The sequence below is a fragment of the Chrysochloris asiatica genome, unplaced genomic scaffold (assembly GCF_000296735.1).
Source record: "Chrysochloris asiatica unplaced genomic scaffold, ChrAsi1.0 scaffold00117, whole genome shotgun sequence".
Classification (NCBI taxonomy): domain Eukaryota; kingdom Metazoa; phylum Chordata; class Mammalia; order Afrosoricida; family Chrysochloridae; genus Chrysochloris; species Chrysochloris asiatica.
In genome coordinates this window covers 10,026,293-10,052,282 of record NW_006408635.1, presented here as the reverse complement: position 1 = coordinate 10,052,282, position 25,990 = coordinate 10,026,293, and the positions used below count along the sequence as shown (strand labels likewise).

The 25,990-nt window shown below is 39.5% G+C and overlaps 1 protein-coding gene and 1 pseudogene across 1 annotated transcript in view; both read left to right on the top strand.

Moving 5' to 3' along the window:
- Positions 1 to 13,839, top strand: part of SLC22A2 (solute carrier family 22 (organic cation transporter), member 2) — a 61,006-nt gene extending 47,167 nt beyond the window's left edge. The window contains exons 10-11 of the mRNA XM_006868468.1: positions 5,066 to 5,165; positions 13,773 to 13,839. Coding sequence (XP_006868530.1) covers positions 5,066 to 5,165; positions 13,773 to 13,839 — 167 coding nt within the window. The remainder of the gene's footprint in view (positions 1 to 5,065; positions 5,166 to 13,772) is intronic.
- Positions 13,840 to 17,694: 3,855 nt separating this feature from the next.
- On the top strand, positions 17,695 to 18,161 carry LOC102833804 (annotated as a pseudogene).
- The last annotated feature ends 7,829 nt before the right edge of the window (positions 18,162 to 25,990 follow it).

Below are 25,990 nucleotides of genomic sequence, written 5' to 3'. Positions count from 1 at the left end.
ATTTCAACATGAAAATAAATTCAAGGACAAACCTCAACTTCATTTTTGCCAGTACGTTCATCTTCTTCCTTTACCGACCTCTAGTCAGGAGCTCTGGTAGCGTAGTGGTTACGAATCGGGCTGCGAACCATAAGGTCAGCAGTTCGAAACTACCAGTCACTCCGCGGGAGAAAGATGAGGCTTTCTACTCCCGTAAGGATTTACACCCTCGGAAACCCTGTACAGGGTCGCTATGGGTCGGAACCGACTCAAAGGCACTTAACAACAACAACAACAACAACAATCTGACCAGTCAGCAAGAAAGCAAACAAATTGTTTTACATTTTCACTTCTTTCCATTTATCTTCCTCATAATAACCAGAAACCAAACCAGTTGCCATTGAGTCCAACTCATGACAACCCTGTGTGCTGCACAGTAGAACTGCTCCATGGGGTTTTCTAATCTATGGCCTTTCAGACGCATATCAACAGGCCTTTCTTCCAAGGCACCTTTCAGCAGGTTCGACTTGCCAGCCTTCCAGTGAGTGGTTGACAGTATACTAATAGTGTTAGTGCTTATCCTACAGCACTACACCAAAAACCCACTGCCATCAGGTTGATTCCAACTCTTAGCGATCGTGTAAAGGGTTTCTGAGGCTGTAAATCATTGTTGTTGCTGTTGTTAAGTGCCATCGATTTGGTTCTGATCCATAGCAGCCCTGTATAGGGCTTCCAAGGAGTGACTGGTAAGCTTTAACCATCAACCTAGTGGTTCAAATCGACTTTGAAGCCCAGTTCATTAACCCACAGCACCACACCCTTAAATCATTAAGGGACCAGAAAATCCCATCTGTCTCCCACAAGAGGCTGGTATGTTTGAATTATCAACCTTGTGGTTAGTAGTCCAGTGTTTATTCTACAGTGCCACCAGAGCTGTTTATGTTTAGGAGTACCATTGTACAGCTTAAAATTGTGCCGAAAAGTGTACAGAGTATCTTTGTGCAAGGGGAAGGGGGTAGTGAGGCTCATCAATATAACTGCCCAGTGCTGCTGACTAGGAAACCAGGTTCAAAGCTGGCTCACCTTGGGAAAGTGGCTTATCCACTTGTTACCTCATCAACAGAAAGAGAATTATAATACCTAACTCAGAATCCACCACTCATCTGTCAGTTTGTCATACTGTGGTGATTTGTGCATTATTGTGACACAAAGTTACGCCACTGGTATCCAGTGGGGTCACATATGGTGGACTGGTTTTAGCAGACCTTCCAGACTAAGACAGTCAAGGAAGAGGAGAGGAAGACCACTTGTGAATCCTGAAAACCTTATGAAAAGCAGTAGAACACTGTCAAATATAGAACCAGAATATGAACTCCTCAGTTTAAAAGGCACTCAAATTATAACTGGTGAAGAGTTGTCTTGTCAAAATAAAGTTGGTATTAATAATATGAATGGAGTAAAACTTTCAGAACCTTCATTTGCTGAAATGGCACAATTAAAATGAGACAAAAATCACTTCAAATATCCATTAATTATCAGAACATGGAATGTATGAAGTATAAAGGCAGAATTGGAAGTTGTCAAAAATGAAACGGGATGCATAAAGATCAATATCCTAGGTAATAATGAGCTGAAATTGAGTAGTCCATTTCATTATTAAAAAAAAGACCATCTCAAGTTCAATCTTGAAGTACAATGTTGTCTGTGATAGCATAATATCCATATGCCTACAAGGAAGACCAGTGAATACCATTATTATTCAAATTTCTCATCAGCCACTAAACCCAAAGATTATGAAATTAGAGATTTCTTCCAACTGTTGGTGTGTCACTGCAGAATAAACACTGCACTTTGAACCATAGGTTGGTGGTTCAAATCTAAAAGCTGCTCCTGTGAACCTCTGTACAGAGTCACTATGAGTCAGAATCGACTCAACGGCACTTAACAATAACAAAAACCAATTTCTTCAGTGTGAAATTGATAAGACATGCAATCAAAATACACTGATAATTACTGGTGATTGGAATACAAAGTTGGAAACAAAGGGGAAGGATCCATAGTTGGAAAATATGATCTTGGTGGTAGAAACAATACTGAAAAGATCACATGAATAAATTCCACAAGACCAGTGATTTCTTCATTGCAAATACATTTTTCCAACAACATAAACATTGACTCTACATGTGTCCCTCACCAGATGTAATACACAGGGATCCAACTGACTACATCTATGGGAGGTGAAGATGGAGAGCTCAATACCATCAGCAAAAACAAGGTCAGGAAGAGGCTATGGAACAAACTCTTAATTGCTCATCTGCAAGCTCAGGCTGAAGCTGAAGAAAACTAATATAAGTCCATGAGAGCAAATGTATGGTCTTGAACATATCCCTCCTGAACTTGGAGACTATCTCAAGAACAGATTTGATGCATTAGACATAAAGGCCAGAAAAGTTGTGAGATGACATCAAAAACATCATGCATGAAGAAAACAAAAGTTCATTTAAAAAGCAGGAAAGACAGAAAAGAACAAAATGGATGTCAGAAGAAATTGCTCTTGTATGTAGAGAAGCTAAAGTAAATGAAAGAAATAAGGAGGTAAAAGAGTGGAACAGAAAATTCCAAAGAGCAGCTTGAGAAGACAAAGTTAAGTATTATCATGAAATGTGCAAAGACCTAGAGTTGGAAAACCAACAGGGAAGAACATGCTCGTCATTTCTGAAACCGAAAGAACTGAAGAAAAAATTCAAACCTTGGGTTGAAATATTGAAGGATTCTATGGACAAAATATTGAATGATGCAGAAAGCATCAAAAGAAGATGGAAGGAAAACATAGTCACTGTACCAAAAAGAAATGGTCCATGTTCAACCATTTCAAGAGTTGGCATCAGGTTTGGAGGAAGACTCATTAACAACCTGTGATATACAGATTATACAACCTTGCTTGCTCGAAGTGAAGAGGGCTTGAAGTACTTCGTCTTGAAGATCAAAAGTTGTATAGCCTTCAGTATGGATTTCACCTCAATGTAAAGAAAACAAAATTCCTTACCACTTTACCAATAAATAACATCATAACCAATGGAGAAAAGATTGAAGTTGTCAAAGACTTCATTTGGCTTGGATCCACAATCAACACTCATGGAGGCACCAGTCAAGAAATCAAACAATGTATAGCATTAGATAAATCTGCTGCACAAGCCGTCTATTGAGGACTAAGGGGCACCTTCCCCAAGCCATGGTATTTTCAATTGCTTTATATACATGTGAAAGTTGGACAATGAATAAAGAAGACTGTAGTAGAAGAATTCATTCATTTGAATTCTGATGTTGGCAAAGAATAGTAACAGTATCATGGACTTCTAGAAGAACATATCAAATCTTTCTTGGAAAAAGAATACTTCCTAGTACTTTGGACATGTTGTCAGGAGGGATCAGTCCTTGGAGAAGGACATCATGCTAGGTAAAGTAGAGGGTCAGTGATAAAAGGAAGACCGCCCCGCCCCCCACAACAAGATGGATTGACACAATGGCAGTAACGAAGGGCTGAAACATAACAACAATTATGAGGACAGCTCAGGACCAAGCAGTATTTCATTCTGTTGTGCGTAGTGTTACTATGAATTGGAACCTACTCAACAGTACCTATAACAACAACAACTCACAGTATGGGTACAGAGTGAGTCAGTACAGGTAAGATGTTTAGCATAGCTCCTAATGCACTGTAAATAAAAAAGAAAAAGTCAAACCCCCATTGCTGTCTATTCATAGCAACTCAATAAGACAGAATAGAATTGCTCCATAGGGTTCCCAAGGCTGTATGGAGGAGCCATGGTGGTTGATTAGGCTCTAGGCTGCTAACAGGTTAGCAGTTCAAACTCACCAGCTCTTCTGTGGGAGAATGATGTGTTCGTCTGCTTCCATAAAGATTGCCAGCCTTAGAAACCCTAAGGAGCAATTCCCCTCTATCCTATAGGAATTGACTTGATGGCAGTGAGTTTGGTTTTGTCTGGTTTGGTTTGGAATCTGCCACATCTTTTTCTCTCTGAGCAGTTGGTGGGTTTGAAACCCTAACCTTTCAATTATCAGTGAAGCACTTAGGCACTGCACCACCAGAGTTCCCTCAATACACTCTAAGTCCTTTATAAGTTGTCCTAAAATTTGTTTGTTTGGTCTCAAGGAGAATATAAGCAGTCTTGGAATTAGACATATAAACTTCTATATACTACTGTTTTACTTAGGCTGCAGGCCAATTAATGGCAAACTCTTTAAAATGCCCAAGGCCATCCACTGTGAACCCAAATTCTTTCCAGCCTAAGTAAGGATTATCAAGAACCTTGCCTGCTTGCTGGCAGGCTCCCTCATTTCCCAGGTTTCCTTGCAGCCCATTCTCAGCCTTGGTGTGTGGGTCCAGCATTCTATTGAAACCCCCAAACTCATAAATAACCCACATTCCACTTCTTGTGTTCTATGATGGAAAGACATTTAGAAATATAATTTTTAAAAGTCTGCAACTTCAATGGGAAATTAAACAAACAAAGGCATTGGGGTGTTTATTATCTATCTGAGCACATAGAAAAGGTTATGACTGGAAACAAGAAAAAAAAAAACAGCACCTAGGACTTACCAAGCACCTTCAGACTTTTAACTGAAATGCCTGGTTATCCTTTTCAATGATGTTATGCAGCAATACATGATTCATTACTTTTATTTGCTGATAATAATCTAAACTTCTGACTTATTTTCATTACTAAAGTGCTTTATGCTGGCAGGCCTACACGCTTCCTTTTTTTAACATTTATTTTCCAGTTATTTTCTAACTCCAAAGTATCTTAATATGGTGACAATGTCCTCTAGCTTAGAATAGCTTTGGCTTAAGATATTAAGTACATACTTCATCTCCCTATAAGGAATTGTAACCCAGTGGTGTTTGGAGTCAGCATCATATTTATGATGGAAAATAGGGCAGTTAGAGATGGCACAGGAATCTGTAAATAAGCATAAGAAAATAAAAAAATAGAAATAAGGTGAGATCTAATTACCCAATATGTATTTTTCAGCTCTTCATATGATTTGCATGTTTGTCTTTCAGCTGTGGTGGGCTTGATTGCTGGAGGGTTGGTGTTGCTCCTACCAGAGACCAAAGGAAAGACTTTACCTGAAACCATAGACGAAGTTGAAAACATGCAAAGGTAGGGTGTTGAAATTTCAAAACGAACAATTCCACAAGTGTTCTGGGACAACTCAGTATTTTGAAAAAAGATGAGGTTGAATCCATATCTCACACCACACATTGAGAAAAATTCAAATATACCAAAGACTTAAAAATGCATAAGAAGAAACTAAAATAATGAAGTAAATCCAGGAGAATCATTTTATACCTTCCTAGTGGGGAAAGTCTTTCTAAGTAGGTCACAAAATCTAGAACCCATAGTAGAAATATTAATAAATTTGTCTCCATATGAACAAAAAACTCTCCATTAAAAAGCTAACATAAGGTAAGGGGGAAAAAAAGACAAACTTAGAGAAAATAGTATCCTGCAAAGAACTAATATTCCCAATATTTAAAGAGTTCAAACAAATCTGTAAGAGCAATTATCCAAAGGACTTCAACAGATAAGATGAAATGAAAACTGTTAAATCTGTGAAAATATGTTCAACCTCATCCATAATTTTAAAAGTAAAATTTAACATTGCTAACATCCACTTATTTTTAGATTAAATTTAAGACTAAATTTCTTCATAACATGCTGTGTTTTTTATGTGTTTTTATTTTTATAAAAGGAAGAATGTAGGAAAACAGCCAGTTCCCTATATCATCAGTAGAAATACAAACTGGAAACCTCATAGGACAATATGACAACAGCTATCAAAATTATCCATCTAATGTAGTCCTGGCGTGGCACCGTGGGGTAGTGCACTGGACTGCAAGGTTGGTTTGAACCACAAGATCTGGGGTTCAAGCTCATCATCCACTCCTTAGAAACCCTATACAGGATTGCTATGTGTCAGAATTGACTCAAAAGACACTTAACAACAGAAACAATAACAACATATCCATCTTCTTAGCAATTCCACATTTCTGAGAATTTATATGTGCAAAATGATATATAGAGATGGTTAACTCATTAAATCATTCTTAATACAATGAAAGGTTAGAAATAACCCAAATGTCATTAATTGGGGAGCTAGTTGGATAAGCACAAGACTGTGAACCCATAGGTCGGTAGTTCAGCTGTTCGAACCCACCAGCTACTCTTCAGAAACCCTATACAGGACCACTATGAGTCAGAACCAACTTGAAGGCACTTAACAACAACAGTCAAATACATTAAGGATCTCTGGTAATACAATGGATTACAAGTTGAGCTGCTAATCACAAATTCAGTGGTTCAAATTTACCAACTGCTCTGTGGGAAAAAGATAAGACTTTCTGCTCCCGTAAAGGAGCTCTGGTAGCAAAGTGGTTACGAATCGGGCTGCGAACCTCAAGGTTGGCAGTTCGAAACTACCAGCCGTTCCGTGGGAGAAAGATGAGGCTTTCTGCTCCTGTAAAGATTTACAGCCTCGGAAACCCTGTACAGGATCGTTATGAGTCGGAACCGACTCCACGGTACATAACAACAACAACAACAAAGATCTACAATGTGAAACCGTATACAGGATCTATATGAGTTGGAACTGACTCCATGGCACACAACCACCACCACTACTAATTAAATACATTATGGTTTTCCACCCAGTAAAATACTATGTAGTCATTTTTTATAAAATGAAGTAACTTTATATATACCGATAAGGAAATCCAAAATACATTATGGAGAAAAAAAAATACATATTCTATCATTTGTATAAAAAAGATAGGGGGAAGTATATTTTTTAAAAAGTCTAACATTGGTTGTCTGTAGAAAAGGAAGGCAAACTTTTTGAATGCGTATTTTTTGCTACTTTCTCAAATTTGAACCATGTGCTCCTATTCATAAAGGAAGCTTTTTAAAAATCTAAATACAGAGACGCCTATATGCTACCATCCCCACAAGTCTGTTTATGCTGAGATGTATTTATTTATTTTATCCATACTCTGTTTTTGGTCCATCAGTGCCAGGAACAGTACTGAATTTTGTTAATTCTGCAAAGTTTTTACGCTTAGCATATTCATTACTTGAGCCAAATGTGGCTGGAGGAGAATCACAGAAGTCTTAGACTTTTCCTAGAATTTGAAGCTTAGAGTTGAAAGAGGTCTTTTCATTCAACCAAGGTCATACGCTGGCAGCCCGCAGCACACAAGTATTTTATTTGGCCCACACAGTACTTTAGAAACTGGGAAGTTTCACATAAACTAGACTTCCAGGATCTGTAAAAAAAAAAAATCAGATTTGCTAACACTGACCAGATATTTCCTCCCAGAAACAATTTACTGGAGCTGAGTTACGGCCAGCTTTTTGATGGGTCATGCTGTCTACAAGTGACCACAGTCCTCGCCATTCCCATGTGTCTCATGTCTGGTACTAGCTCTTGTAGATATTTGAATTTGAGAACCTCAATCTAGACAAACTAGTCCCCTGTACCCTGGTCTCAATGCAGCTTCCCATCCACCAAGGTACTGCCCCTGAGAACAGAAACAAGTTCTGGTAGTGTAGTGGATTACCGCAAGGTCAGCAGTTCGAATCTACCAGCTACTCCACAGGAGAAAGATGAGGCTTTCTACGCCCGTAAAGGTATATAGCCTCAGAAAACCCTACACTGGGTGGCTATGAGTCAGAACGGACTCCATGGCACATAGCCATCAACAACCACCAAAGACTGTTATAGACCAAGAGGCCAGCATGGTCTGGGCACACACAGAGCAGCAGCTGGCCAGATGTCTTGTGGGACAAATGGTGGAATTCCTTCATTAAGATCCTCTGTGCTTTTCCCATCTGTCTACCTTCAGGAGGGAGAATGTGAATGAGGATCCCTCTGAAGCGGAGGTCACACATACCTCTATTCTCCAACATTTAACAGTTCTAACATCAGCTGTCCCTCCCACAGGACTTGCTACTTCTCTTTTGGGTGTGATAAGTCAGTGTACTGGCCACACAGAACTCACAGATCAGACTTAGAGTTGTGTGGTTTATTAAGGAAGCAGCAAGTTACAACTCAGGATCAGGATCAACATGCAACTTGATATCAGGCTCAGACAAAGATTTCAATTGGTTAAAAATGGCTCAGTCATGGCCAACAGAGAAGATGCATGCATAGCAAACAAATAGGAGATTTTTTACCCAAATAAGAAACAGGCGATGGTGTTCCATTCAAAGATGGCAGCTGACCACATCCCTTTGAATGTCTGCAGCCCACCATCTTTGAATAGGGCACCAGGTCAAAATCACTCATAAGTGATATGGTTGCTTTCCATCGTGTATGCTCTGTTGGTCAAGAAAACTGACTCCTCATGGGCCTGCCAGTTGTTGCCAGCAGGTCTGCTATTGGGTCCCTTCCTGGCCTGTAAATGCCTTCAATGTTACAACTTTTACCTGTGTCACAACTCTTTTAGGTTCCTTGTTTCTTCTTTCTCTTTACTGCACTCTCCCCTTTTCCTTCTGCTTCTCTCCCCACTTCTGTCTGTCTGGAAAAACCTCTGTTTATATACCCAAACTCTTCAACAATTTCAAGGCACAACCTTCCAATAAGGTCATGCACTGACCAATCTCCTTTTAGAAGCCACAGATACTTCATATGCATAGTAGGTTACAGATATTTTATTTGTTTAGCCTATTGACCAATCCCTGCAAGGTGCATACCAATTGCAGGGTAGGCTTCAGACCAAAACCAGACAAAAAGTATCAAGCCATATTGTTTACAATTTATTCGGGAAATGTTAACCAATTGGGTTAAAAGTAACAAACTAAACTTTCTGGGGCAGAAAACTAGGATAAAGGTAACACCTCAAGTTTAGGGAGAAAACATCTCATGAAACTCATTTCACACCAGATTTCAAATTTCATTAGACTACAGTTTCTTCTTCTGTAAGTGAGAACAACAGTACCAACTTCAGAGAAGACAATTAAATGAGAGAATGCACATAAAATACCAAGTCCTTTATAAATGTTCACTAACTAGAGATAACATTAAGAAGAATAGGTATTCCAGAACACTTCATTGTACTCATGAAGAACTTGTACATAGACTAAGAGGCAGTCACTGAAACAGAACAAGGGAATACTGAAAGGTTTAAAAGTGGGGAAGGTGAGAGTCAGGGTTGTGTCCTTTCAATATACTTATTAAGTCTGTATACTGAGCAAATAATTCGAAAAGTAGGATTATATGAAAAAGAACATGGCATCAGGATTGGAAGACTCATTAACAATCTGTGCTATACAGATGACAAAATCTTGCTTGCTGAAAGTGAAGAGGACTTAAAATACTTACTGATGAAGAACCCAAACTACAGCCTTCAGTATGGATTTCACCTCAATATAAAGAAAATAAGAATCCTCACAACTAGACCAATAAATAGTATAATATATGGAGAAAAGATTGAAGTTGTTCGTTTGGATCCACAATCAACACTCAAGGTAGCAGCAGTCAAGAAATCAAACAGTGTGTTACATTAGACAAATATGCTACAAAAGAAGTCTTTAAAGTGTTAAAGAGTAAAGATGTCAGTTTTATGACTAAAGTGTGACAATGAATGAGGAAAACCATATGAGAATCGATACATTTGAACTATGGTGTTAGAGAAGAAAATTAAAAGGACCATGGACTACTAGAAAAACAAACAAATCATTGTTGAAAGAAGTATAGCCAGAATGTTCCTAAGAAGCCAGAATGTCAAGACTTCATCTCTTATACTTCTGATATGCTATCAAGAGGGATCAATCTCTGGAGAAGGACATCATGTTTCATAAAATGGAGGGTTAGAGAAAAAAAGGAATACTCACAATGAAATGGATTGACACAGTGGCAGCAACAATGGGCTCCAATGTGACAATTATGAGGGGGATGAAGCACAGGGCAGCTGTTGTGTCTAGGGTAGCTAAGAGTTGAAACAGACTTGACAGCACCTAACAACCCACCAATCACATGTCAGTTTGTTGTGCTCTGGTGGCTTGTGTGTTGTTGTGATGCTATGACATTGGTATTTTGAATGCCATCCTGGTCACTCGTGGTGGAAAGGTTTCACCTGAGCTTCCAGACTAAGACAAACTAGGAAGAAGAAGAAGCCGATGACTTCCAAATTGTTTGCCCATGAAAACCTTATGTATAGCAGCAGAACACTGTCAGCAAGCACCAGAATATTGAGCATTGAAACCTTATGAATAGTACCAACACATTGTCAGATAACGGTACTGGAAGATGAGTCCCCCATATTGGAAGACACTCAAACAATGGCAGCTTAAGTGCTGCCTCCACAAAGTAGAGTTCACCATGATGGTGTGAATGGAGTAAAGCTTTTGAACACAACTCAAAATGACGAGAAACAACTTTAACCATCCATTAATTATCATAACATGGAATGTATGAAACATGGATCTAGAAAAACTTGGAAGTTGTCTAAAATGAATGCATAAACATTGATATCCTAGGCATTGATACCTTAGTAAGCTGAAATGGTCTGGTATTGTTCTTTTTTAATCTGACAATTGGTTGGTTAGTTGGTTATGTTCCGTGGAGTCGATTCTGACTCATAGCGACCCCATACAGGGGTTCCAAGGCTGTAAATCTTTACGGGAGCAGAAAGCCTCATCTTTCTCCTGCAGAACAGCTGGTAGTTTCAAACTGCTGACCTTGTGGAAACCACTATACTACCAATCTGGCTACTAGATGGTTTAATATGCCAGGAATGACAAGTTGAATATGAATGGCATCACATTCACCATCAAAAAGAACATTTTGAGATCCGTCTTGAAGAATAATGCTGTCTGTGATAGTATAATATCAATACACTTACACAGAAGACCCATTAATACCACTATTATTCAAATTTATGCATCAACCACTAAAGCCAGTGAGGATGAAATAGAAGAATTGTACCAACTTTTTCAGTCTAAAAGTGATCAAACATGCATTCAAAATGTATTAATCATTATTGGTGATTGGAATGCAAAGGTTGGAAACAAAGAAGAAGGATTGGTAGTTGGAAAATATGGCTTTGGTAATAGAAATGATGCTGAAGATCACATGACAGAATTTTGCAAGACCAGTGACTTCGTCATAGCAAATACCTTTTTAAAACAACATAGAAGACAATTATACACCTGGACCTCACCAGATGGACTACACAGAAATCAAATTGACAACATCTATGGAAAGAGATGGTGGAAAAGCTCTATATCATCAGCCAAAACCAGACAAGGGCAGACTGTGAAACAGACTATCAATTGCTCATATGCAAGATCAGTCTGAAGCTGAAAAGAATCAAAACAAGTTCACAAGAGCCAAAACATGACCTTGAACATATATATCTCACCTGAATTTAGAAATCATCTCAAGAAAATATTTGATATGTTAGACACTAATGAGCACAGACCAGAAGAGTTGTGGGATGACATTAAGAATATCATACAGGAAGAAAGCAAAAGGTCATTAAGACAAGAAGGAAGGAAAAGACCAAAATGGATGTCAGAAGAGGTTCTGAAACTTCTTCTCCAGCACTAAGATGCTAAAACAAATGGAAAAAATGATGAAGTCAAAGAGCTGAACAGAAAATTTCAAAGAACAGCTCAAGAAAACAAAAGTCAAATATTATAATGAAATGTGCAAATAACTGGAGTTAGAAAACCAAAAGGGAAGAACACGCTCAGCATTTCTCAAGCTGAAAGAACTGAGGGGAAAATTCTAGCCTTAACTTGCAATATTGAAAGATTCTATGGGTGCCAAGAGCTAATGCACTGGACTACAAGGTCAAGTTGAACCACAAGGTCAGCAATTCAAGCTCACCAACTGCTCCTAGGAAACTCTATGCAGAGTCGCTATGAGTCAGAACTGATTTGATGGCACTTAACAACAACAACAATAGGCAAAATATTCAACGATTCAGAAAGCATCAAAAGAAGATGGAAGGAATACACAAAGTCACTGTGACAAAAAAATGATGGCTGTTATTCAACCATTTCAAGAGGGTAGCATATGATCAAGAGCCAATGGTACTGAAAAAAAAAATTCCAAGGTGCACTGAAGGCACTGGCAAAGAACAAGGCTACAGGAATTGATGGAATAAGAATGGAAATCTTTCAGTAAACTGATGCAGCACTGGAGGCACTCACTCATCTATGCCAAGAAACTTGAAAGACAGTTACATGGCCAACTGATTGGAAGAGATTCATATTTGTGACCATTCCAAAGAGCAGTGACCCAACAGAAAGTGGAAATCACTGGACAATATTATTAATATCACATACAAGTAAAATTTTGCTAAACGTAATTCAAAATTGGCTGCAACAGCACACTGACAGGATTATTCCAGAGGTTCAAAGCAGATTCAGACAAGGACATAGAACAAGGGATATCATTGCTGATGTCAGATGGATCTTGGCTCAAAGCAGAGAATATCAGAAAGATGTTTTCCTGTACTTTATAAACTATGCAAAAGTTTTCAACTGTGTGGATCATGACAAATTATAGACAACATTGTGGAGAATGAGTATTCCAGAACATTTAATTTGTTCATGAGGAACCTGTACATAAACCAACTCCAAGCCCTTCTTATGTTTGAACCCATTGATGCTGATGGTGTTGTTGCTGATGTTGATGGTGATGTTGTTTAAATGGCAATTAATGATAATTAAAGATGATGTTGTTGATGGTGTAGTTGTTAATGATATTATTCTTTTTCCCATTGCTCTTGGTGGAGGGATCGTGAGAGTCAGTCCATTTGATTGGGCCCCAATATATGGAGTCTGAGAGGATTCCAACATCATTGGATTATTTGGGGGGTGCTCCTGCTACTTTCTGTGCTGTGAAATGGAGGCAGGACTGATCATCTCCACATGGAGGAGGTCCCTAAGGAGCTTGGGAGCAACAGAGTGAGCCATACTTGGTTTCAATGTTACTGTAAACAGGACTACATCTGAAGTTCATGGCTGGGGTCTACTCAGTGGGGAAAGCTGCATTTCTATAAGGGCATTAGTAACATTCTGTAATTCATGAAAATGGTCTAAATTGGCCAAACTTGACATTTGAATAAACTTGTGAAGTAAACTGTTCATGTGTCATGTATTTAAAAAGTAAATGAGCTTTGGTTAAAAGAAAAATATATAATAAATTCCTCTTGCAGAATTGATGAGAATTGTGTCTATATCATATCATCATCATTTTAAGCTGACATAAGGAGCTCTGGTAGCGTAGTGGTTACGAATCAGGCTGCGAACCTTAAGGTCAGCAGTTCGAAACTACCAGCCTCTCCGTGGGAGAAAGATGAGGCTTTCTACTCCTGTAAAGATTTACACCCTTGGAAACCCTGTACAGGGTCGCTATGGGTCGGAACTGACTCGACGGAACTTAACAACAAGCTTAAATTTAGATTAAATCTACATTCTCTATCAAAAGAGTAGAAGACCCTAGGGAACTCACATAGACCAGGCATACTCCTAGAAGAGTCTGTCATGAACCAGTTAAACCCACATTAGTTGTCTACCAAGTTCTGCCCATTTTTATTTTTATATATTTATTTTTAAGAATCACCACTCAGAATACATGACAAGATGGGTTCTGGACATTGCTTGTATATATTTATTGTTACATTATTATCCACTTTATTTTGGTTTCCGTTCTCATCATTTCTTTCTCTACTTTCCATTTTTATTTTATTACTGCAGATCAAGAAAGAGTAAAGAAAAGATGATTTATCGCCAAGTCAAGAAACTAGACATTTCACTAAGCTAAGAAGAGAGATCATTACTCCTCCTACAGACCCACTTACATGATGCCAAGGCTGGAGTCATCATCACTCACCACAAAGCCTGCATAATCCTCCTACTTTCTCATTGAACCCCATCTTCAATTTATAACCATGTGGACTATGTTGCATTATTAGATTTTTAAAAAAAATCTATCTATGGCCCTGAATCCTGCCAAGTCCATACATAGGACATTGGACAATGACCATTGGTTTGTGGCATATTTTTCCCCACACCTTTTTATTTCTTTCCCCAAAAACATCAAACCAAAACACACAGAGGAACTGTGAACTAGGGAAACAGACAAGAAAAGATCTAGTAACAAGCACCAGAGCAGTATCAAGTGTCAGGGAATTTATTTCAAGAATGTTACCTAGAACTTTCAGGATCCTCTATGGAGACATTTTAAAATATATTAATTAATTTTAGGTGTTAGACTTTTAGGGAACCAAAAATAAAATAATCAGAAATACAACTTGAGAATTGACTTAGACATTCTGTATTAAAATTTGATAAATACTAGAGTATATCTTTTCCAAAGATCTTCAGATGCGTTCAATGAAGAACAAGTATTAAGATGCAACAAATAAATCATGGGTGATCACTTTTCAGTCTGGTAAAAACTTCTCTTGATTTGTGGATTTCAAAAATTTGTGCTCATTTTATTTTACTGAAGTAATGGAATAAATGTGTTTTGGGAACAATTGTCTCCTACAAATGAGCCCTGGTAGTACAAAGGTAAAGTACTCAACTGTTCATCAAAAGGCTGGAGGTTCAAACCCACCCAGAAGCTCTGTGGAAGAAAGACCTGGCAATCTGATCCTATAAAGATTTAAAAAAAAAAAAAAAAATCTACTACTACAGAGTTCATTCCAACTCACAGGGACCCTCTAGGACTAAGTAGAGCTGTGCCATAGGGTGTCCAGGCCTGGAAAGCTTCATGCAAATAGACAACCTCCTCTTTCTCCCCAGGAGTTGCTGGTGGGTTCAAACCCCTGAACTTTCAGTTAGCAGCCCAGTGCTTAACCCACTCTTCCACCAGAGTTCCTTCTATAAAAATGACAGCCTAGTAAATCCTATGGGCAGTTCTACTCTGTCACATGGATTGGAAAGAGTTGAAATAGACTTGGATTTCAGTGGAGCTTGGATTTCTGCCTTCAGTACCATCAGTTCTTGATTATATGCTTCCTCTTGAAAGAGCTGAAGACTGACCAATTCTTTTTGGTACCGTGACTCTGTATATCCCTTCCATCTTCTTTTGATGCTTCCTATGTCATTCAATGTTTTGCCCATAGACTCCTTGAATTTTACAACCTGAGGCTTGATTTTTCTTTACTTCCTCAGCTTGAGAAACGCTAAGTATGGTTTTACTTTTTGGTTTCCTATCTCCACATTTCATTTGCACATAACAACAACTAAAGAGGCCTGATGTGGTACTGTGGGTTAATGTGCTGGACTGCAAAGTCTGTTTCTGCAAGGTAGGCAGTTCAAGCTCACCAGCTGCTCCTTGAAAACCCTATACAGGTGTGTTAGGAGTCAGAACTAACTTGACAGCACTTAACAACAACAACTATAAAAAGAAATTCCTTCTTCTATTCCACCTTTACCAACTCCCCCAAAACATTTTCAACTACTTGAGCTAAGGGTTTACCTTCATAAATCACAATAACTTACCTTATATTCACATTCTACCACTCATAGTCACATACTCATAAGGAGCTCTGGTAGCATAGTGGTTCTAAGTCAGGCTACTAACCTCAGGGTCAGCAGTTCAAAACTACCAGCCATCCCATGAGGAAAAGATGAAGCTTTCTACTCCCATCTATATCCCATACTGAAGATTTACAGGCTTGGAAATCCTATGCAGGGGTGCTATGAGTCGAAACCAACTCCACGGCATACCGCCACCACCACTATACATACTTATAGTCACACTGTCTGCCAGTTTGTTATACTGTAGTGGCTTGTGTGGTGCTGTGATGCTGAAAGCTGTGCCATCAGTAGTTAAAATACCATCAGAGTCACCCATGGTGGAAAAGTTTCAGGTGCGCTTCTAGACTAAGATGGACAAGGAAGAAGGAGAGGCTGACCACTTCTAAAAACCATATGGACCACTGAAAACCTTATGAACAACAGCAAAATTGTGTACAATGTTGTTGTTAAGTGTCGTCAAGTCAGTTCTGACTCACAGAAACCCTGTATACGGTTTCTGAGAACAGCTGATGGATTTGAACTGCCAACTTTACAACTCAAACTGACCTTGCAGTTTAGCACATTGCCCTGCAGTGCCACACCAGGACTCCACTGTATGATAAAGTGACAGACTATGAGTCCCTCAGAATGGAAGACATTCAAAATATGACTGGGAAAGAGCTGTCTCCTCAAAGTAGAGTTGCCCATAATGGCATGGATGGAGCAAAGCTTTAGGGACCTTAATTTAATGATGGGGCACCACTCAAAATGAGAAGAAACAACAGCAAATATCTATTAATAAGAAGAATGTGAAATGTACAAATGATGAATCTAAAGAATTTTGAAGTCATATGAAATGGAATGCATAAAGATCAATATCCTAGGCATTAGTGAGCTGAAATGGACTGATGTGAACATTTTCAATACGACAATCATATCGTTTATTATACTGGGAACAACACATTAAAGAGGAATCGCATATTTATCATAAAAAAAAAACAACATTTCAACATCCATCTTAAAGTACAATGCTGTCTGTGACACGATAATATCCATATTCCTGCAAAAAACACAAATCAATATCATTATTATTCAAATTTACTTACTAACCACTAAAGTTAGTGATGATGAAATTGAAGAATTCTAACAACTTCTTTAAGTCTGAGATTGGTCAAACATGCAATCAAGATGCATTTATAATTACTGGTGATTCAAATGTGAAAGTTGGAAACAAAGTAAAAGTAGTAGTATTTGGAAAATATGTCCTTGGCTAGAAATAATGCTGGAGCTTGCATGATAGAATTGGGCAAGACATTACAAATATCTTTTCTCAGCAACATAACATGTGACTATACATGTGAACCTCACCAGATAGAATACACAGGAATCAAAATTTCTATATCAGTGGGAAGAGATAATGGAGAAGCTCAATATCATCAGTCAAAACAAGGCCAGGGACTGTAGAACAGATCTTCATTTGCTCATCTGCAAGTTCAGGCTGAATCTGAACAAAATGAAAACAAGTCCATGAGAGCCAAAATATGACCTTAAGTATATCCCACCTGAATTTTGAGACCATCTGAAGACCAGATTCGATGCATCAGACACTAATGACCAGAGACTAGAGAAGAGTAGGGGATGGCATCCCATGCAAAAAGGAAGCAGAAGGTAATGCAAAGGGCAGGAAAGAAAGAAATGACAAAATGGATGTGAGAAGAGACTCTCAAACATGCTTTTGATGTAGAGAAGAAAAACCAGCTGAAAAAAATGATGAAGTTAAAGAGCTGAACAGAAAATTTCAAAGGGCAACTCAAGAATACTAAGTCAAGTATCATGAAATGTGGAGTTAGAAAACCAAGCGAACATAGTCAGCATTTCTCAAGCTGAAAAAAGTAAAGAAAAATCGAGCCTCAGGTTGTAATATCAAATTGGAGTTCTGGTGTGGCACCTTCCACCTCAAGGTCTGTTCAACCACAAGGTTGGTGGTTCAAACTCACCAGCCACTCCTTGGGAACCCAATACAGAGTCACTATGAGTTGACAACACTTAACAACAACAACAAGGGGAAAATATTGAATGACACAGGAAACATCAAAAGGAGATGGAGCCTTGATGGGCAGGGAGGGCCCGGCTGTGCATCCCTCCACTCATGCTGCAAGGAGATGGGAGGTTCCTGGCCCTGGTCATCGCTAGGAAGCCCCCTCAGGGTTGCTGGGCAACCCTCACATCTGGGGTCTTTCAGAATGCACAGTGCCATCCTGGTTGCCTGGCAGCAACACCCTGCCAAGCCCAGAGTATACACACCACCCGAGTCTGTACCACCACCTTTAACATCCAGGATGTGCCTGACCTTCAGTACCGAATCGTCACCATGCACGATGGTGTGACCTCTGCAAGATCCTGGGGCTGAGGTTATAGAAGATGGTGACCAAGCAGCACGGGAAGGTTGTAATGGCCAAGGTGGACATCGGCAACCACACAGATCTCGCCATCGAGTACAAGGTGTCTGCTATGCCCACTGTGCCGGCCATCAAGAATGGGGACATGGTGGACAAGTTTATGGGCCTCAAGGGTGAGGACCAGCTTGAAGCCTTCCTCAAGAAGCTGATTGGCTGACAAGCAGGGACGTGTTCTGATAGTCCTTGTCTATCTGGGACACCGTGGTCCTGGGGAGCCCCAGTAGAATGCCCAACCCTTCCGGGGTGCCTTTCCCACTAGCTCTCACTGCCTGGCCCACGAGGACCTATGTGTGAGAGACCAGGTCTCCAAGCTGTTGGCCTCCCTCCAGGCCTGGAGTAGTCTTCCCTCAGGGCCTGAACACCTTAGTTCTTGCCTCCTTGGCCCTTCCTGATCTGAACCAGTCCTGACTCCTCTGCCTTCTGCCTCTCCCCCTCCTGCTGCTACTGCTTTGTGAAAAGGAAAAAGGAGGCCACCAAGTGAGAGTGATGCATTCTTCTCCCCTTTTCTGTAGGTCTTTCATAAAGCACTTTCTGAGGCCTTCTGCCTACTGCTGTCAAGAACAGACTCAGGCCCCCCTTCTAAAATGACCCATTTCCCCACCCCACCCCTGCAGGGCTGAGAGCAAGCCCTAGGCTGGAGGACCTGCAGACTCTTGATTCTGGAAGTTTCCAAATGACTTCTTTGCTCCCTGTTCGCTGGCCCTGCACGCCTCTGAGCTGGCAGCTGAACTGTGAACAAATCAGACCAATAAAACAAAAGTTTGCACTGTTAAAAAAAAAGAAGAAGAAGATAGAAAAAAGTCACAATACCAAAAAGAACTGGTCGATCTTCAATTATTTCAAGAGGTAGCATATGAGCAAGAACCGATGGTACTGAAGGAAGATGTCCAAGCTGCACTGAAGGCATTGGCAAAAAGCATGGCTCTAGGAATTGACGGAATACAAATTGAAATATTTCAGCAAACTGATAAAACATTGGAGGCACTCATTTATCTATGCCAAGAAATTTGGAAGGCAGCTATCTGACCAATTGATTGGAAGAGAACCATATTTGTGCCCATTCCAAAGAAAGGTGACCCAACAGAATGAGAAAATCATTGAACAATATCATTAATATATCACATGCAAGTAAATTTTGCTGAAGATAATTCAGAAACAGTTGCAGCAGTACATAGACAGGGAGCTGCCAGAAATTCAAGTGATATTTAGAAGAGGATGTGGAACTAGGGATATCATTGTTAACATTTAATGGATCTTAGTTAAAAGCAGAGAAAACCAGCAAGATGTTTACTTGTGTTTTATTGACTATACAAAGGCATTTGACTGTGTGGATCCTAACTATGATACACATTGCAAAGAATGGTAATATTAAAACATTTGACTGTGCTTATGAGGAACCTATGCATAGACCAACAGGCAAATGTTAGACCAGAACAAGGGGATACTGAATGGTTTTAAATCAGGAACAATGTGTGCCAGGGTTGTATCCTTTCACCATACTTATTCAGTATGCATACTGAGTAAATAATCTGAGAAAAACCATGGCATCAGGATTGGAAGAAGACTCATTAGCAACCTGTGATATGCAGATGATATAACCTTGCTTGCTGAAAGTGAAGAGGACTTAAAATGTCTACTGATGAAGATTGAAGACTACATCTTTCAGTATGGATTTCACTACAATGTAAAAAAAAAAAAAAACTGACCATCTTCACAGCTGGATCATTAAACAACATCATGATAAATGGAGAAAAGATTGAAATTGTCATAGTTGGGACAAGATGGCAGAGTAGGCAGATCCGTTGAGCCCATCCTCTCCACCAAAGACTTGGGAGACTGAATGAAATATATCTAGATGGTGATCTTGAATCTTGAGTATCAGAGAATAGGACATAGAGGTGGGCTGGGTGCCAACTGGAAGAGGAAGCTGAACAGCATCAATGAAAGAGAAGGAAAACGGGCCATCTATGGGCTGGCATGGAGTGGCATGGCAATCTTGGGCTTTTGTGAGCAGCTGTGCAGTTCCCTTTGTTCCCATGCCCTCCTGGTAACCAGGGGCATGACTAGCCCCTGCCCTTGCCAACCCAACTGCCAGTGGCACCTCCCTCTTGTGTAGCCTCTGCTCTGCCTGGGGCATGTGAACCCATCCTGAAGTATGCTGCACAGCGAACTAACTGCATTCACAACTTTCATCTATACCACATCCACCATGAGATACACGGTAGTGCCTGAGAACACACCAATATACAACCATCAGTCAAATATAAATACAGCACCACAATGTCTTAGAGATAACAGACAATTTCAGCTTACACAAAGAAGCAACACACAGTGCTTCCAATAAGTATCCAACATACAAAGTCAGAAAATATGACACCAGAAATGGTACCAAAACTACTTGATAGGAATTTAAAAGAATGATAATTATGTAACTTCAAGGGTCACTAAAACTACAGAAGAAATCAAGGAAAATATGGACAAACTTTAAAAGGATTCAGGAAAGAAACTGACAAGATAAATGAAAAAGGGGGGCATACAAAAACAGCAATCAGAAAGCCCAAAGTTTAACACTAAGAATTCAGAAATAGCTAATGTACGGAAAGGGAAAATAAATATAATTGAATCAATAGAGATCTGAATTACTGAATATTCATCTGCTAGAGGAACACCCAGAAAAATAACCAAAAAAAAATCTGAAGAAAGCTTAAGCTTTTTTATGGGACACTATCAAGAGGAAACACTTATATGTGACTGGAATTTCAGAAAAAAAAGAGACATAATAATAATAATAACAGAATATTGTGCAAGAATTTTTGGAAGAAAACTTTCCTAACACCATGAAGATGAGAAGATAGCAATTCAAGAAACTGAATGAACTCCAAACAGAATAGATCCCAAAAGAAAAACACTAAGACATATTGTAATCAAACTTTTCACCAAAATCGAAGACAAGGAGAGAATCCCGAGAGCAGCTCAGGAAAAGCAAAAAAAAGTTACATATAAAAAAGAACTAATAAAGACTAAGGAGTCCTGGTGGGGCACTGTTGGTTAATGTGCTGGACTACAGAGGCAGTATGAACCAGAAGGTCAGCGGTTCAAACTCACCAGCTGCTCCTAGGAAACCCTATGCAGGGTCGACATGAGTCGGAACTGACTCGACAGCATTAAACAACAACAAGACTAAACTCTGATTTCTCAAATAAAACATGCAGACAAGGAGACAATTTTGTTGTTGTTTGGTGTCATCAAGTTAGTACCAACTCATAGCTACACTTTTCAAAACAGAACGAAATACTACCTCATCCAGGGCCAACCTCACAATTGTTGCTACACTTGAGCCCATTGCTGCTGTCACTGTGCCAATACAGCTAGTTGGGGGTCCTCCAGGGACTTGCATGTTGCTGTGATTCTGGAAGCTATGCGACTAGTATTTTAAATACCATCAGGGTTAACCATGGTGGACAGGTTTCAGATGAGCTTCCAGACAAAGACAGACTAGGAAGAAGGAGAGATAGACTACTTCTGAATATTTAGTCACTGACCACCTTGTGAGTAGCAGTGAAACACTGTCAAATAGCACCAGAATATTGAATATTGAAACATGATGAAGAGCATGAGATATGATCAGATATAGTGCCAGAAGATGAGCTCCTAAGGTTGGAAGGCACTGAAAATCTGACTGGGGAAGAGGTAACTCTCAAAGTAGAGCTAACCATGAAGACACAAATGGAGTAAAGCCTTTGGGACCTTCACTTGTGGATGGGGCACAACTCAAAATGAAAACAGCTGTAAACATCCATTAATAATCAGAACATGTAATGTATGAAGTATGAATCTAGGAAAATTAGAAGTTGTCAAAAATGAAGTAGAACATATAAAGACTGATATTCTAGGCATTTGTAAGCTGAAATGGACTGGTATTGGCCATTTTGAATCTGATAATAACATGGTTTATTATGCCAGTAATGACAAACGGAAGAGAAATAGTGTTGCATTCATCATCAAAAAGAACATATCAAGACCTGTTGTGAGGGACAACTCTGTCTGTGATAGGATAATATCCATGTGCCTACAGGGAAGACCAGTTAATACCATTATTATTCAAATTTACACACCAACCACTAAAGCCAGTGATGATGAAATTGAAGAACTCTACCAATTTCTTCCATCTAAAATTAATCAAGCATGCAATTAAGATGCATTAATAATTACTGGTGATTGGAATGCAAGTGTTGGAAACAAAGAGGAAGGATCAGTTGTTGTAAAATAAGGTCTTGGTGATAGAAACGATGCTAGAGATTACATGTTAGAATTTTGCAATACCAATGACTTTTTCATTGCAAATATCTTTTTTAAACAGCATCAAAGATGACTATATACATGGACCTCACCAGATGGAATACACAAAAATCAAATTGACTATATCTGTGGAAAGAGATGGTGGGAAAGCTCCACATCAACAGCCAAAACAAGGCCAGAGACAGACTGTGGAACAGACCATCAATTACTCATATGCAACTTCAGGCTGATGTTGAAGAAAATTAAACAAGCCCACAAGAGCCAAAATATGACCTTGAACATATACCACCTGAATTTACAGATCGTCTCAGAAATAGATGAACTAACACTAAAGACTGAAGACCAGAGAGTTGTGGAATGACATCAAGAACATCAGACAGGCTCAATACACAGGGTAGACAGGGATGGGCAACTTGGATATTGGCTACTCAAAATGGGGGAGGGGTGGCTAGAAAGGCAAGAAGTGACTAGCTTACAAGCTTTCAAAGGGAGCCTAGATCCAGAGGGTATGGAGGAAGGTAGAATCTCCACTGAGTAGTATCCAATCTGTCTTGGAGGGGCTAATGAAAGGAGATGGGATAGGTCTCTTGTGAATAACTGCTATAAGGACTGACTGTGAGAGTTAGAAATGTAAAGGTAAACATTTTGTAGCAAAAGGAGGGTAGTGGTTGGCTTTGAAGTCCAGGAGTGAAGGTCCCTGGGACCATCAAGGGAGAAGAACAAAGTACGGGACCCTACCCAGAGAAACAGCAACTCCAGAGATGGAGGCAGAAAAGATGACGTGGAGAGATGGAGCGGCTGGCGACTCTAGATCCAGAGAGGGAGAGGGGCTGTGTGCTGACAACCGAGGGGCAGGCTTGTGGGGTATACACTTTGGTTGGTTGATGATGCATGGAGGAGATTGTAACCTTGGCAATGAAACAATGTATGATAGGATGAACGTAAAGCTAATTTTCTCCCATGTAAACTATCACATAATTCACAATAAAACATTTTTTTTTAAACACACAACAAAACATAAGACAGGAAGAAAGCAAAAGTTCATTAAGAAGACAAGAATGAAGGAAAAGACCAAATTGAATGTCAGAAGAGACTTTTAAACTTGCTCTCCAGCATAGAGATGCTAAAGCAAATGGAAGAAATGCAGAGGTAAAAGAGCTAAACAGAAAATTTCAAAGAGCAGCTCAAGAAGACAAAGTCAAATATTATAACGAAAAGACCTGGAGTTAGAAGACCAAAAGAGAAGAACAAGCTCAGCATTTCTCAAGGTGAGGGAACTGAAGAAAAAATTCAAACCTTGGCTTGCAATATTAAAGCAATCTATGGAAGAAGACAATGGAATGACATACATAAAACTCTGAAAGAAAAAAATATTGGCAACAAAGAATCACATATCCAGCAAAACTGACCATCAAATATGACAGTGAAAGTAGGTAATTGTCAGAAAGTATAAGAATTTGTAAAAACCCAACCAACCTTACAAAAAATACTAAAAGTTTTGGACACAGAGCCAGCATTGCAGACAACAAACTGTGACTAACACATATGACAATATCACTTAAACTGAACCAGATAATGGAAGTATTCAAAGAAAAACATACCTACTAGGCTGAAAATAGAGAACCAAAGATACAGTTGCAACAAAAACATCAACAAAGAAAACATAAAGTAAGAAGAGGGGTTAATGTAGTTACAGAACTTTCAAATAAAGAAGAAATCAAGCAGATTTCAAGAAAAATAAATAAATCTAACTGTACCCCTAAAAATCAAACCAAGCCTTACTCCTAACCTCAGTCCATCCCTTAGGCCTAACACTACCTAGTCCTAACAGAACTATAATATTAAATGAAGTCCTAGGCCTAGCTTAAATCTAGCCATAGTCCTAAGCCTAACCCTCATTCCTGATTGCTGTTGTTGTTAAGTATCATCAAGTCAGTTCTGACCCTGGATAGGGTTTCCAAGGAGCTGCTGGTAGGTTTGAATTGGTGGCTGATAAAGGAGCTCTGGTAGTGTAGTGGTTACGAATCTGGCTGTGAACTTTAAGGTCAGCAGTTCGAAACTACCAGCCGTTCCACGGGAGAAAGATGAGGCTTTCTGCTCCCGTAAAGATTTACAGCTTTGGAAACCCTATACAGGGTTGCTATGAGTCATAACAGACTCCACGGCACATAACAACAACAACAACAATTTGCAGTCCAGTGCTGGCCCTACAGAGGCACACTCCTTATTCACTCCCACCTACCCCTAAAAATAGATAAATGAATAACTTTTAAGTCAAAGACCTCATTTTCCTTAGCTCTACAATCAACACTCATAGAAGCAATAGTCAATAAATCAAAAAGCATATTGAGTTGGGTAAATCTGCTGCAAAAGACCTCTTTAAAGTGTCAAAGAGCAAATATATCACATTAAGAACAAGTCTGCCACAAGCCATGGTATTTTTAATCACCTCATATGCATGTGAAAGTTGGATGATGAGTAAGTAGGAACCTATATGAATCTATGCATTTGAATTACTATGCATTTAGAAGTTTAAAGTGTCATGGACTGTCAGAATAACAAACAAATCTGTGTTGGAAAAAGCACAGCCAGAATGTTCCTTAGAAGTGATGATGACAAGACTACTTTGGACATGTTGTCAGGAGGGACCAGTTCCTGGAGAAGAACATCTAGTTTGGTAAAATGGAGGGCCAGCATAGAAGAGGGAGACCCCCAAGGAAATGGTTTGACACAGTGGCAGGAACAATGGGCTCAAATATAACAATTGTAAGGATGATACAGGACCAGACAGTGCTTTGTTCTGTTCTGCATAAGGTCAACAAAAGTAGGAATGAACTTGGCAGTACCTAACAAAAATAACAACAAATTCACATCACTTGATTTTTAAGTTTTATATATTACCTATTAATTTTTTGGAGTCCCTTGGTAATGCAAAGAGTTAAAATGCTTGGCTGCAAGCCAAAAAGTTGGTAGTTAGAATCCATCCAGATATGACTTGGAAAAAAGACAATTTACTTCTGAAAAATCAGCCCCTAAGTATCAAGTACCCTATGGAACAGACTTCTATTCGGATACACATGGGGTTGCCATAAGGTAGAGTCCACTGAAACTGGTGGTGTTGATAGAATAAAACATCATTTTTTTTGGAAGGATGACAAACAGGCAAGTAGATCAAGTGGGAAATTATTAACGATGAACAACAGTGAACACTAGAGCCCATTTTTGTGGGGCTGGGCACAGCAGTCCCTGAACATTGCCCGGTGGATCCCTCCCTGTAGCCACTTGGTGGGATGGACTGCTGATCCCCTGGGGATCCAAAAACACTGGGGCTATGTTCAGGGCATGAGAATCCCAGTTGTTATTGTTGTTGTTGTTGGGTGCCATTGAGTAGGTACTGACTCATAATGACCTTATGCACAGCAGAATGAAACAACTGCCTGATCCTGGGCCAGCCTCACTACCATTGCCATGCTTGAGGCCATCGATGCTGCCACTTGGACAATACATCTCATTGGGGGTCTTCCTCTTTTTCTCTGACCCTCTACCTTACCAAACATGATGTCCTTCTCCAGCGACTGTTCCCTCCTCACAATATGTCCGAAGTATGAGAGACAAAGTTTGGCCATCTTGGCCTCCAAGGAGCACTCTGGCTGCACTTCTTCCAAAACAGATCTATTGGTTCTTTTG